General features: G+C 42.8%; 1 protein-coding gene across 1 annotated transcript in view; it reads right to left on the bottom strand.

The window, feature by feature from the left end:
- The window catches only part of LOC124258181 (echinoderm microtubule-associated protein-like 2), a 54,549-nt gene that overhangs the window by 9,788 nt on the left and 29,092 nt on the right, over positions 1 to 15,669 (bottom strand). The window contains exons 14-24 of the mRNA XM_046692235.1: positions 14,883 to 14,987; positions 13,648 to 13,734; positions 10,836 to 10,979; positions 8,771 to 8,911; positions 7,602 to 7,715; positions 6,929 to 7,081; positions 5,645 to 5,785; positions 4,875 to 4,945; positions 3,605 to 3,705; positions 963 to 1,069; positions 436 to 535 (exon numbers count right to left, since the gene is read on the bottom strand). Of these exons, the coding sequence (XP_046548191.1) occupies positions 436 to 535; positions 963 to 1,069; positions 3,605 to 3,705; positions 4,875 to 4,945; positions 5,645 to 5,785; positions 6,929 to 7,081; positions 7,602 to 7,715; positions 8,771 to 8,911; positions 10,836 to 10,979; positions 13,648 to 13,734; positions 14,883 to 14,987 (1,264 nt within the window). The remainder of the gene's footprint in view (positions 1 to 435; positions 536 to 962; positions 1,070 to 3,604; positions 3,706 to 4,874; positions 4,946 to 5,644; positions 5,786 to 6,928; positions 7,082 to 7,601; positions 7,716 to 8,770; positions 8,912 to 10,835; positions 10,980 to 13,647; positions 13,735 to 14,882; positions 14,988 to 15,669) is intronic.

Genomic DNA, 15,669 nt, shown 5'->3' with positions numbered 1-15,669 from the left:
ATCAGCTATGTCAATCATTACAGATGTACGTCACAAGACCACATCTACACCTACGTCACAGTATCAACTATGTCAATCATTACAGATGTAGGTTAGTCCCTACTCACAACATCTACTTTACAAAATACGCCACAAACTGAGTCGTTAATGTTGCCATCAATGTTTGCTACACCAAAGACTTATAGATAGTATATACTGACAATTAAATGATATGGTTATACCGACTCTACGTTTGTCATCGTCATTTCGTGTAGTGTTATCGCTACTCTTCGATTTTGGCTGTATCCCAATATCGTAATATCGTGTCGCAATATCGCCATGTCGTGTCGTACTATTGCTTTATCGCCAGTATTTCTCATTTCTCAGCCACTACACTATGCATTGACGTGGATACTCCAATATGACAACAGTAATGCTTTAAGAGACGAAACTTACAGAAGAACTGCTCTGGTATCCCCGAGCTTGACCTGAGCAGGTGCGTGTTTTTGACCTTCTCCCTTGACCAGTCGATGGCGGTGACCGGCCCACGGTGACCCTGCACAGAAAGGTTACCATGGCACCGTTGTTGGACACGTAAACACATGGCAAAATAACATAAAGCCTTGTAGTGAACCAAAATTCTATGTTCACCCTTTCAACACGTAATCGTATTCAGCAAGGTGCAATAAGAACGGCGCTTCATGAAGTTTAAGCTGGGTTGATTTGTTCGAGCTGTTGGCGAGATAAAACCGCGGACAAACACAAAATACTTCTTTGATTGGCATTCTTTGTTAAACACAAAATAACCTGGTTAAACTTAATGCACGCCATGAAAACCTTTCAATGAATATCTTCGGAAAGTGGAAACATGTGTTCAGTTGGAACGTTTACGTGAAGTAATACTCCGCCATGTCCGTGTTGAAGAAAGAAACTGGATTTTTCTGTTGGCAACTACCAAGGTGAAAGTCTTCCTCTGGCCTCACCTTACACTTGCCCAGCATTTCCCAGGACTTCTCTCCCTCTTCCTTATCCTGTAACGAGTAGATATACACCGCCCTGTCGTGACCCCCAGCCGCCAGGGACACACAGTCTGAAACAGAACGTCATGCATAGGTAGATATAACAGAGAACGTCATGCATAGGTAGATATAACAGATAACGTCATGCATAGGTAGATATAACAGATAACGTCATGCATAGGTAGATATAACAGATAACGTCATGCATAGGTAGATATAACAGATAACGTCATGCATAGGTAGATATAACCGATAACGTCATGCATAGGTAGATATAACAGAGAACGTCATGCATAGGTAGATATAACAGATAACGTCACGCATAGGTAGATATAACAGAGAACGTCATGCATAGGTAGATATAACAGAGAACGTCATGCATAGGTAGATATAACAGATAACGTCATGCATAGGTAGATATAACAGAGAACGTCATGCATAGGTAGATATAACAGATAACGTCATGCATAGGTAGATATAACAGAGAACGTCATGCATAGGTAGATATAACAGATAACGTCATGAATAGGTAGATATAACACGTCAGTAAGATCTGTTATGTTAATTTGACATTTGAAACTTTCATTGCACCTCGAAAATATAACGTACCTCAATAATGTTTAACTTATACAGTACAACCAGAAATTATTGAGAATTTAAAGATTGTAATTTTTATATTTTTTTCACTCATTACTCACGTATTAAAAGTGAATATTAGCATAACATAACTCCAAGACATGTGAACAGTTAATATTTTGTCAAGTCACCATGGGCATCAATGCAGGCTTCAATGCGGCAGGGCATACTACTGATCAAAGAAGTTAGAAAGTCATGGTCCATGCTGTCCCAATATCGAACCACCTCTTCTTTCATTTCAGCAATATTTGTCAGATTTTTCTTATTGACACTTTCCTTCATAAGTCCCCAAACATTTTCTATTGGATTTAGGTCAGGGCTATAGCTTGGCCAATCTAATAATCTCATATTCTGGGTCCGAAACCAGGCCTGTGAATGCTTTGAAGGATGTTTTGGGTCGTTGTCCTGCTGGAAACTCGAAACATTTCCATAGAACACGTGAGCAGATGGAAGTAAATGTCCCTCGAGAATATCTGTGTACCACTCACTGTTCATATTCCCTTCAAATACACAGAGGGGCGTTGCCCCTAACACAGATATGCCACCCCACACGTTAAATTTCGGACTGTACTTTGGGCGCTGATACAAAGGTTTTTCAGTTTGTTTGGTCCAGAATTTCAGTGTATAAGGAAACAGCCACACAGAGCTTTCATCTGAGAAAATCACATTGTCCCAGTTCTATGCTGTTAGCATCAGTTCAACCTTCGCTCCGTTTTTTCAGGTTTCATGATCGGTGATGGAATTCCTCGACTTTTCTGCCAACCCATTGCATGCAGCTCAGTTCTAATTGTCTCCTTACAGACAGCCACAGTTCCTCTATCAATCATATCCAGCCTTAAGTTTTCTAAACTCCTTCGTGTCATTATTTATCTTTAGTGATCGAGTAATAAAATGTTCACAACCATGTTAGACCCACAAATATCAGGATTAGAACTGATCTTCAGCAATGCTTGTCGTAAGAGGCGACTAACGGGATCGGGTGGTCAGGCTCGCTGATTTGGTTGACACGTCATCGTATGATCATACTTTCAATCACTACTACTACTACTACTACTACTACTACTACTACTACTACTACTACTACTACTTCCCGTGAAGATCCGGGTTAGAATTGATCTTCAGTAACCCATGCTTGTCGTAAGAGGCGACTATAACGGGATTGTGTGGTCAGTCTCATACCAGGCGTCAAACATCAAACAAACAAACCCTTCAAAAACACTTTTCATGGACAGACAACTTCTTCATACAATAGATTGCGACGTTTCGGTGTAGATGCTAACGCCGTTATTAATCACTTGCTTGATAACGGTGTTAGCATCTACACCGAAACGTCGCATCTATTGCAATAAAGAGTGAGTGAGTTAAGTTTTACGCCGCACAGCAATATTCCGGCTATATGGCGGCGGTCTCTGCAGATAATTGAGTCTGGACCAGACAATCCAGTGATCAACAGCATGAGCATCGATCTGCGCAATTGGGAACCGATGACATGTGTCAACCAAGTCAGCGAGCCTGACCACCCGATCCCGTTAGTCGGCTCTTACGACAAGCATAGTCGCCTTTTAGGGCAAGCATGGGTTGCTGAAGACCTATTCTACCCCGTGTCTTCACGGGTTTGCAATAAAGAAGTTGTCTATCCATAAAAGGCGTTCCTCTTCATCATACCAGCTTCTGCCTGCCATCGGCCCGTGAAGGTCCGGGTTAGAATATTGATCTTCAGTAACCCATGCTTGTCGTAAGAGCGACTAACGGGATCGGGTGGTCAGGCTCGCTGACTTGGTTGACACATGTAATCGGTTCCCAATTGCGCAGATCGATGCTTATGCTGTTGATCACTGGATTGTCTGGTCCAGACTCGATTATATACAGAGACCGCCGCCATATAGCTGGAATATTGCTGAGTGCGGCGTAAAACTTAACTCACTCACTCACTCTGCCTGCCATCTAAAGAAGTTAAAACAAAGCCTTACCTGGAGCTAGTCTGACGGAGTCCAGTCTGTCCTTTGAGATCTTCTTGTTGCAGACTTCCGTGACGGACAGGTCCTCCGAGTCCAGTCCCAGTATCACAAGGCTGCAAGTGAATAAGTAGACTAACGCTTAATCCCTGACCATATGTAAGTTTTAACAAGTAATCCCATTTAAATTGAAAAGGAGCCCCGGTGAGTTGGGAGATTCGGGAGACTTGCTTCATTTAGGGCTTGAGGATAGCAGGTAGGGCTAGTCAGAAGGGAAAATAATGTGGTTCAGGGACTGTGAGACAGTCTAGTAAATGAGGTGAAACGGGGTTTAAGGTCGTGTTTAACATATATACACGACCGTGTGAGAATGCGTGCCTGATTGCAATGTCCGGAATGATCTTGGTTTATAGTGCTAGACCAATTTGATACCATGCCACAGTTTGACTCTGTGGACACAGTATACTGACTCCCATACGACAAGTCTATTTTATGAAGGCAGGGAAACAACGAGTACTATGTTTTAACGTATGACGCCGCCGGGGATCAAACCAACGACCTTCCGTCTTTCGAGCAGTTGAGCCCTAAACTAGGGAGGGTTCCAAATAGGCTGCTATATATACACTTGTTTCACAACACCTCGTCCAGTGGCGGATCCAGAAGGGGGGTTAGGGGTTCGACCCCCCCCCCCCCCTTTGAAAATGACTAAAGACCACATTGAAGTTAATGTTTTGCACTAGCGGACCCCCTGAATAACAAACACACACACACACACACACACACACACACACACACACACACACACACACACACACACCTTGAAAATTTCTGGTTCCGCCTATGTCGTCCCTACCAACAACTGTGTCGTAAGGGTCACTTACTACTTACGGTGGTCAGGCTCGGGGGCTTTGTTGTCACTCCAGCGCAGTAATCGTTATTCATAGTATTAATCACTGGATTGTCTGGTTCAGACTCTACTCCTCTATTATCAACAGGCCGCTGTTTTATCGCTGAATTATTGCGTGGTGCGCCGTTAAGCAGTAGACAGTCATCTCGAAATCCGAAGCAAGCATTGCTAAAAGAGTTATCTCTGCCGTGGCTAGATCAAACACACAAAACTGAGTGTACCTAAATATTGTGCTTTTACTTGGCACTGCGTTGGTCGGTTCGGTGGAAAAAAATATAGACAGGAAGTACAGGATATACGATTATGATCAGTAAAATGTATTACTTTAACATTGTACAAGATATCGTGCTAGTAACATTACTGCATTGTTTAACGTACTGGCCGTCGTGGGTTCCTAGGACGATGAGTTTGCCGTCAATGCTGCAGTCTGCACATAGGAAGGTTGCCCCCCTAGGAACAAAAACGCGTCATAGCGTTAACATACCTGGGCCCCGTTTCACAACGCTCTCGTAAGCCTAAGTTCTCGTAACTTTTCTCGTAGCATTAGTACCTCATATGTTACAGTATAGGAGGCACGAATGCTACGAGAAAAGGTACGAGATCTTAGGCTTACGAGAGCTTTGTGAAACAAGGCCCTGACCATACCTTTGAAATATAGACACTTAATTTCGTAAACATACCTGATCATAACTTTGAAATACTGGCACCTCACTCCGTTAACATACCTGTACCTGAATATACCCTTACTCATCTTACTGACTGACTGAGTTTTACGCCGCTTTTAGCAATATTCCAGCAACATCACGGCGGGGGGACACCAGAAATGGGCTTCACACATTGTACCCATGTGGGGATTCGAACCCGGGTCTTCGGCGTGACGAGCCAACGCTTTAACCACTAGGCTACCCCACCGCCCCTACTCATCTTACAGTACATAGTGATGCTATATATTGATAAAAAGCTGACACATTACAGTGTTAAAATACCTCTGTACATGAGTGAGTGAGTGAAGTTTTACGGTGTTAAAATACCTCTGTACATGAGTGAGTGAGTGAGGTTTTACGCCCCTTTTAGCAATATTCCACTAATATGACGGACATCAGAGATGGGCTTCACACATTGTACCCATGTGAGGAATGGTGCCCTACCTTCATCACTATCTTCCACACCGGTTGATGGATCTCGGTGTTGAACTTGCAGATGATGCCGTCCACCCCCGCTGTGAGGAAATCTGCTCCGATAAACGACTCCGGCATCGTCGTGAGTCCTCGCAGTTCGTCAAAATGTCCCTAAAACATTCACGTGGTAAATAGAACACGTGTCGTTATAGATGGAAACACGTGGCAATACAGCTGTAACGTGGTGTGATAGAGACACCATGTGCAAGCCGATATAGGCGAAACAGAAGGGTTTTATTGCAACATGCACGCAGGCAGGCACGCACGCACACATGCATGCATGCCATCGAACGCGCTCTTTTTACAAAAGATCATCAAGGGACTCTTACTCAAGAGTTGTTAATGTTAATGTCAGTGTTAACATCAGCATCCACCATTCAACATCCGAAAAGCTTTCGAAACGTTTTTTGATAGACATTCGGATGAGTGACAATAATTGTGCCCAGTGAAATTCCCTTTTTCGAATTGTACCCTATTTCCTGTGTTAGTTTTCAGGTGAACTGACTGACTGACTGACTGAGTATGGTTTTACGCCGCTTTTAGCAATATTCCAGCAACATCACGGCGGGGGACACCAGAAATGGGCTTCACACATTGTACCCATGTGGGGATTCGAACCCGGGTCTTCGGCGTGACGAGCCAACGCTTTAACCACTAGGCTACCCCACCGCCTTTTCAGGTGAACATTTGTCTGGCTTTGCGTGTGTTTGTGACGTGTGCCACCGGTGAGAGGCTTTTTGCGAATACGTTGTATCATCACTATTGGGTGGAGATGCATGTACATGTGTTACCTGTAATCTACAATCGGCTCTATTATTATTTATTGGGAGATTTAATTACGGTGTTGTCGCTCTAGTGTTATTGTTATTGTTTTTGCTCTAACGCCAGCTGAATTTCAATCCCCATGTTTGACGTAACATTTAACTGAAAACAGTCAATATAAAATTGTACAACAAACTGCAGTTATCCCAAGTATTTAAGAAATGAAGATCTGCTCTACTCTAGCGTAGTGAAAAAAGTAATATTGTCTGAACTGTAGTTAAGGAAGAGCGGTATGAATGCATTTAGGAAAAAACACCGAGTGAGAGATCATTGACATCATCGTGTCATATTTCTTCCCAGGGAATAATCTCAACTATTTGACAAGATTAAAACATGTTCTTACCGGTCAACATTTCTATAACTGGGACAACTCTCTAGTGCTTGACAAGTATGATAGTGGTTTTGCATTTTTGATATACAAAAATAGTTTACCTGTGTAAGGGGCAACATGTCAAGTGTAGCGCCAACTAGCGGGGACCCTTTGTCTGCCATGACCACGGACAACAAGGAATTCATGGTAGTTCCTATGAGAAGCGTCTCCTTGTGAAGTTGAATCATCCTGACCCCGCCCTCCGACTTGGAGATCTGCAACACGTGTAGGGTTTGTTAAAGGGTTGTGTGTGATAGACTCACTTAAGTATACACATTTGGCAACAGCAATTACCGAACATTACCCATGGAGAATGGTTAATTATGTTTCAGCGATTCAATTTTTATCAGGCTCTCCAAACGAGATCCTCTTGCGGTTATCCCACCTTAAAGTCCATTGAACAAATTGACAGGTGACCCATACTTACACAATGTGAGACGATCCAGACCGTTTTTAAGAGTATTTAATTCATGACATTTTTCGCCGCTTTATGACAAAATTTCACAGTGGGAGCCAGGACCATGTACAATGTGCCAGTATGAGGAACCGAACCGAACCCTGGAATCACGGCTTGACAGGCAAACACTCATTCCACTAGACTAAGCTGGTCCAGAAAGTGAACCTATTCAATGTTCATATAGTACAATGGGTTGAGACAAAGTGTATAGCTGGTTCAGAAAGTGACCCCTTTCCCTGTTCATATAGTACAACTGGAGGGAAAGAGTATAGTGTTACCTCGATTTTCCCGGCATTGTCCATGTTCTTGGTCCACTGCCAGCTGTTCATGACCCCGTCTCTCCCTCCTGACATCAGGTGGTGGCGGTGATACAGCACTGCGAACACAGGGCCCTGCAAACACGGGAGCAAACTCTGACAATGCCCTCGACCACTTAACCATCGTATGTTGGGTGGGGATGATGGAGGTGTGGTTGGGGATGTTGCTCGGGATGGGGTTTGGGATGGAGTCGGGGTTAGAAGTCCGGCTGGGGTTCGAGGTGTGGTTGGGTTTGGATGTTAGATGAGGGTGAGGTTACAAGTGGGCATGGGGATGGAAATGGGAATGGGCGTTGTGGGATTGGAGGTTGGCGTTCAGGTTGGAGGTGTGGTTGGGGATTGTGTTGGAGATGGGGTTGGAGGTGTGGATGGGGTTGGGTTAGAAGTGGGGTTGTAGTTGTGGTTGGAGGCGGAGGCCGGGGTAGGGACGCGATTGGAGGTTTGGTTCGGGCTGGATGTGTTGTACTGTTCACCCCAAGACACCTCTGGTCAACCATGTCATACTGATACCAGAATAACCACAACTTACCTTTTCATGCCTGTATCAGTTTTTTCTTTAACACAGCGCTTAGCAACATTCCAGCTAGATGGCAGCAGTTTGTAAGAAATCGGAACAGACAATCCAGAGATTGGATCTAAAATTTAGAATACGATGCTTCAACCATTAACCAGATCTATTTAGTCTGCTCTTATGACACGCATCGGTTGCTAAAGACGATTTCAAACCCGGGCCTTCAGTGGGTTCGCAGTAACCGGAAGCATGTAGGGTGATCACAGTGTCTGCTGTTTCACAACACTATCTTAGTACTAAAGTACTGTCGGAAATTGGGGGGGAAAACCGTTTTTAGACTGTTACTCTGTATCCATAAAATTTACACAATTGCAAATAGCATATATCGAAATAACCCACATCGGCCTAACTGGGCTTTCAGTGGGATGTGTAATAGGATATCCAGAAAAGCATGTTTACTCGTTAGATCGGGCAAAACTTAGTTTTCAGGACTATGTGTCTTATTTATGTTTTGTGCACTTATCCCAATTTCGAGTTATTTAATCATTTGTCGTTCTCATTTGAACCCAAACGGACTATAGCTTCGTCGTAACCGGCTGGTATCGGTGACTGCACCTACATCATGTCCATGTTTGACGAAGTTGGTGATCTTGTTGCCGCCGTCCCCCCAGACGTAGATGGTGCCGTTGGAGTCGCCGGTGACTAGGTCTCCTTTGTCTGTGTGGGTCAGGCATATGACGAACTTGGCCCGGAGGTAATTCTACAGACAAGGACACACGCATTTCGTAAGTACAGACATGACCTATCTATGTCAAGGAATGTTATATTGCTCAAAATTACAAAGGGACAATGAAACAGTAACAAAAGGAAACATCCAACCCGTATGATACCATATGTAGCGGCCATAAAATTTCCGAGTCCCGTGCTGGGATTCGAACCACGAACCTTCTATTCCGAAGTCGGACGCCTTGTCCACATGACCAAAGAGGTTAACCCCGTCAGCAAGCTGACAAGGTAAGGATGTCATCTGTGGGATGACTCCACGCCCTGCTACATACTCCCCCGTCAACAGAAGGCACGTCCCGAGCCGCATAGTTGGGTACTGACACTTATTTTACTCAAATTTGATATGAACGTGCTCAGCCCCACGTTGGGTGCCAATGTAGCGGCCATAAAATTTCCGAGTCCCGTGCTGGGATTCGAACCACGAACCTTCTATTCCGAAGTCGGACGCCTTGTCCACATGACCAAAGAGGTCAACCCCGTCAGCAAGCTGACAAGGTAAGGATGTCATCTGTGGGATGACTCCACGCCCTGCTACACCATATACCGGGTTATTGATCATCATCACAGGGGTGGATACAGTTTTTTGAGAAATGAGGGGTGCACATTTCATTTTCACCCGTTTTCACGAGAGTTTCAAGGGTCACTTAATAACCTTTCAGGACAAAAGGTTGGGGTTACGCACCTTTCCTGCACCCCTCTGTATCCGCCTATGCCTGATAAGTGATCGATAGCATGAGCAATTATCCACCTGTCAGGTCAGGGTGACCCAGATCAGACAGGAATGTTATCATACAAGAATGCAATATTTACACTATACAAATACGGACTATATAGCATTTTTGCCTATGGTGGCGGCAGTGGACATCTTGAGAAATTACCACATTATATTTTCTGTTTGATGCTTAAGAAATTATATGTCAAAATGAGTATATCACAGAAAGGGTTGCTGCTCGTTTGGGTCTCACAGAAGAACAGCTGGCTGAGATTAACTCGAAACGCACATGATTGGTTGGTTGGTTGTTTAACGCCGCACTTGGCATTATTCCAGCTCCAACAATCCAGTGATCAACCACATGAGCATCGATCTACGCAATTGGGATACGATGTCAACCAAGTCAGCGAGCCTGACCACCCGATCCCGTTAGTCGCCTCTTACTACACGCTTGGAAACGCACATGAATATGGATCTTTATCTTACCTCACACATATACGCCGTTTTCTGATTTGCTGAGCGGTCTTCTACTATTTTCAATGTACCCCGCTTACAAGCGAGCAACATTTTCCGTGTACCCCGCTGGGAATGCCGAACTCATTTGGAACTTCGTAGTAGTAATTCTTTATCACGAATAACATAGAATCACGTATGATTTACGGAAATTACCGATGTTTTGCGAATGCAAATCGATGGAAGGGAGATAACTCTAAATTTGTTTTTCTTGTCGTCTTGTCTTCTGGTACTCCACATTATGACCCGATATCCGTGCTTCTAACAGTTCAAAATTACCTTTGAGGTGTTCGGTAAGATAAAAACGTTGGGAAAGAGTTCCTTACGTACCCCCCTATTTTATAAGGTACTTTTCATTACTTGTATATCTTTGTATTTTTTTAAAAAAATAGGTGGGGGGTACGTAAGGAAATCTAACCATGTGTTGTTCACTGCATAGGCCCCCCATATGTATTATAATATAGTAGGGTGTGTGGATACTAAACCGGGGCTTAGTTTATCGCTTTTCTGACCCGCAGTGGGGGCCTATGGTTCACTGGTCCCCCGAGCCCATGGGTTGATGTACCCTCGATTTTTCTTTATGTTACATAAACAACCATCGAGGGTACATCAGCCCATGTCCCCCTCGAGACCAGTGAACAACTTATAATATCTGACAACATCGATAACTTACGTCGTACTCCGGTTTGGCGTGTGTGGTTATTTTATTACTCTGGGGATAGACCTTCCACCAGGCGAGATGTTCCTTGCCAATAGACACCAACAAGTCGGTGTGATGAGGGTTGAAGCCGATGTCGCAGATGACGTCCACGTGAAGCTGCAAGAGTGAGTGAGTGAGTTAAGTTATACGCCGCTTTTAGCAATATCACGGAAGGGGACACCAGAAATGGGCTTCACATATTGTACCCATGTGGGGAATCAAACCCGGGTATTCGGTGTGATGAACGAATGCTTTAATCACTAGGTCCCCCTAGTTCTCAGTACTTCTGTGTGTCAGTAGAAAGCATGTGACAGTTTCTCACGGTTAGATATAACTGTAGTGTACAGATGTCAACTTCTATAATATGTGGCACAAAACGTTTCGAAGTACATTCTTACTCCCTTATCGTAAAGGAAGTACCTGTTAAAGTAGTAAGAATGTGCTCCGAAACATACCTTTTCCACCTTCATGTGTATCAATTCTAAATGTCATTCAAATAGTTTAGGTGGATTATATATTTATTGTATACCGACATATGCTTTTGGGCAGATGGGTGTATTGTATCTTATTCTATAGCGATATATGCTACGGGGCAGATGGGTGTATTGTATCTTTATTCTATAGCGATATATGCTATGGGGCAGATGGGTGTATTGTATCTTTATTGTATACCGATATAAGCTATGGGGCAGATGGGTGTATTGTATCTTTATTCTATAGCGATATATGCTATGGGGCAGATGGGTGTATTGTATCTTTATTCTATAGCGATATATGCTATGGGGCAGATGGGTGTATTGGATCTATATTCTATAGCGATATATGCTATGGGGCAGATGGGTTTATTGTATCTTTATTCTATAGCGATATATGCTATGGGGCAGATGGATGTATTGTATCTTTATTGTATACCGATATATGCTATGGGGCAGATGGGTGTATTGTATCTTTATTCGATAGCGATATATGCTATGGGGCAGATGGGTGTATTGTATCTTTATTCTATAGCGATATATGCTATGGGGCAGACGGGTGTATTGTATCTTTATTGTATACCGATATATGCTATGGGGTAGGTGGGTGTATTGTATCTTTATTCTATAACGATATATGCTATGGGGCAGATGGGTGTATTGTATCTTTATTCTATAGCGATATATGCTATGGGGCAGATGGGTGTATTGTATCTTTATTCTATAGCGATATATGCTATGGGGCAGATGGGTGTATTGTATCTTTATTCTATAACGATATATGCTATGGGGCAGATGGGTGTATTGTATCTTTATTCTATAGCGATATATGCTATGGGGCAGATGGGTTTATTGTATCTTTATTCTATAGCGATATATGCAATGGGGCAGATGGGTGTATTGTATCTTTATTCTATAGCGATATATGCTATGGGGCAGATGGGTGTATTGTATCATTATTTTATAGCGATATATGCTATGGGGCAGATGGGTGTATTGTATCTTTATTCTATAGCGATATATGCTATGGGGCAGATGGGTGTATTGTATCTTTATTGTATACCGATATATGCTATGGGGTAGGTGGGTGTATTGTATCTTTATTCTATAACGATATATGCTATGGGGCAGATGGGTGTATTGTATCTTTATTCTATAGCGATATATGCTATGGGGCAGATGGGTGTATTGTATCTTTATTCTATAGCGATATATGCTATGGGGCAGATGGGTGTATTGTATCTTTATTCTATAGCGATATATGCTATGGGGCAGATGGGTGTATTGTATCTTTATTCTATAGCGATATATGCTATGGGGCAGATGGGTTTATTGTATCTTTATTCTATAGCGATATATGCAATGGGGCAGATGGGTGTATTGTATCTTTATTCTATAGCGATATATGCTATGGGGCAGATGGGTGTATTGTATCATTATTTTATAGCGATATATGCTACGGGGCAGATGGTTGTTTCCATTGTATCTTTATTCTATAGCCCAGAGATACAGATAACGTTTTGGGTCATTGAGTTATGTACTCGCTTGTGTTCATCTCAATTGGGTGTCCTAATTTTCCTTTGAGTAACCAAATAAATTGTACTCACCTCACTCAAACTCAATTAGATATTTTGCCATTTTCCATTAATTTTAAAAATACCTCAGTTATACCTATCCGCCGGTACGCAAGCGAAGATTTGACAATTTTGTATGTACGCATGTAAGATCACATTTATTGAGTATTTACCAAAATTCAAGCGTACTTGTACGCAATAGACTTAGTAGGAATTGAGTTTTTACATAAATATTTACATAATTTACGCAGATACACAGCTTATCTGTACCTCTGTATAGCGATATATGCTTTTGGGCAATTAAGTGTATCGTATCTTTATTCTAAGGCGATAAGTACTCCGGGGCAATTCGTTATAAGTGACGTCAAATTTGGTGTCAGCTCTATCGTATTGGTCTCAAACCCAGCTATGCCTATCGCAATTGTATGCACGCGTGTGTATGTGTAGCTGCTTGTACTAGTTCGGATCTATGCCGGTTTCATACATCTAAGCAAGTGAAATACTTTGCTACGATTTAACTAGCTATCCCACACACACTGAATACAAGCCGGCCAGTCCTTGGTTAATCACGTGCTTTTTTAACATCCGTCCGGGGTCGAACCGCCAACCTTCGACCTTACTGGTAGATGCTCTACTTACTACACCAGGAAGGATCTTATTTAATTATCATGTGGAGTTAATTAGGCATTAAACGGTCAGAAACGTAAAGATAAACTCAAGGAATTAAGGCGGACGTACCACGGTGCTGGCCACGTGGGTGCCGTCTGCCACGTTCCACAATGACAGCGTCTTCTCCTGACTGTTGTCCACCGCCGCAAGCAGATCCTGGAAGTTGAAAAGGTCACAAAGGTCATATCAAGGTCATATCGCAACACTGATTACCAAGGTCGGCTCATAATGTTCGCGTTCAAAGTCACATTGCAAACGTGAATACCAAGGTGGCCTCATAACGCTCAAAGTCAAGGTCACCTCGCAACCCTCAGGGTCCTGGCTTTCATCTTAGGTAAGAATGTAACATTCTACACAAGGATCTCACAAACACTCCACACCAAGAGATTGTTTCGTAGCCCCGAATGTGAACTCACACAGTGTATATTACGATCCTCCTTTCCAATCAAGTCTGGACCAGATAATCCAGTGATCAACAGAATGAGCATTGATTTACGCAAATGGGATGTGTCAACCAAGTTAGCAAGTCTCACCACCCGTTAGTCGCCTTTTACGACAAACATTGGTTACTGAAGACCAATTCTAACCCGGATCTTCACGGGTATGAACTACAACAAGCCTGTTACGCCCGTCTGTATCATCTACTAGTATCTCAAAGAATCAAAGAGGGGGCTACGGGTGGGTTTGGCGGTTAAACCCATCATAATGTTCCACAAGTCAAAGAGATTTTAGATAAGTATTGTTACAGTAGTAAACTACGGTATAATATTTTCTTCGTTACAACCGTTGTTCGTTATACACATTTTGACTAAGAACAGTGGTCGGGTCAAAAACAGTTTGTTATATCCGTCAATTCGTTACAAACGTCGTTTACAGTACATTAGGTCAAATGTCCACATCTTATAGTGTATCTGGGGCGATGGGGTAGCCTAATGGTTAAAGCGTCGGCTCGTCACACTGACGACCCGGGTTCGAATCCCCACATGGGCACAATGTGTGAATCCCACGTATGGTGTCCCCCGACGTGATATTGCTGGAATATTGCAAAAAGCGGAGTAAACCCAACTCACTCACTAACTCACTATAGTGTATCTACATGTGTCTGTGTTGCATGAAATCCTAAAAATGACATCGTCGCTTTTGATCAATTTTGACACGTGTTTTTTTTTTTTTGTTCTTGTTCAGGCGACAATGTCCCTTCTGGAATTTTAAAGTATTATTATCTCTGAGATGCCATAGTATTATACATACGTCCGTCCATACGTCCGTTCATACGTCTGTCCCCGATATCTTCAACAACTTACCGAGTCCTTCTGGAAGGAAAGGGCCATGACGGCCTTGAGGAAGGATCCGAGACCAAGGACATGGACTGTTCCTAGAGTGTCTGCACGCCATACCCGGATGTGAGCCTGAAACAACAGAACAGACCAGAACTATTTTGGTTGGTTTGTTCCTTAAAGCCATACTCCAGCTATATGACTGCGGCTAATAAATAGTTCGGTCCACAAGTCAAAACATTGATTACACAACAGTCTCATTTCCTATTGACTGGGTCCCGTCCTATTGCGCAACTTAGTACAATAACCAGTCCAGGATTTTGAGACCAATTCATTTAACTGGATACATAATTATTAATCAGTATTATTTGATACATCTAAGCACTTGTATATTACAACACTACGCTCATAATCCTTGCAAACACGTCGTACAGCGTGCTCTGTCTTACAGCGAGCTCTGACAAACGGAAACCTGGAAATCGTGAAAATCTCAAAACGAGGCTCTCCCACTAGAAAAAGTTTGGCGGTCTGGTACAGACTGGATATTCTATCAATCACATTGTGCGTTACAGAACTACACTGAATAAGCGCAAAAACACATAACAGGTGTAACCAGTGAACCAAATGCATTGTGAATGATTTTACGACATCATCAAACAGGGGCAGTCTGTGACGTCTTAGTTAAGGTCATGCTGCCTACACCTCGCCATAAAATATAAAAATACGATGTTATTAAAGTTAAAAATTAAAATTCATGTGTATACACCATTTTCTCATGAAACAAGAAATTGGAATTCAGTGTAACCATAGTTGT

This window comes from Haliotis rubra, unplaced genomic scaffold, assembly GCF_003918875.1.
Source record: "Haliotis rubra isolate DU_JTF1 unplaced genomic scaffold, ASM391887v1 Scf685, whole genome shotgun sequence".
Lineage (NCBI taxonomy): Eukaryota > Metazoa > Mollusca > Gastropoda > Lepetellida > Haliotidae > Haliotis > Haliotis rubra.
This window is presented reverse-complemented; position numbering and strand designations above follow the sequence as displayed.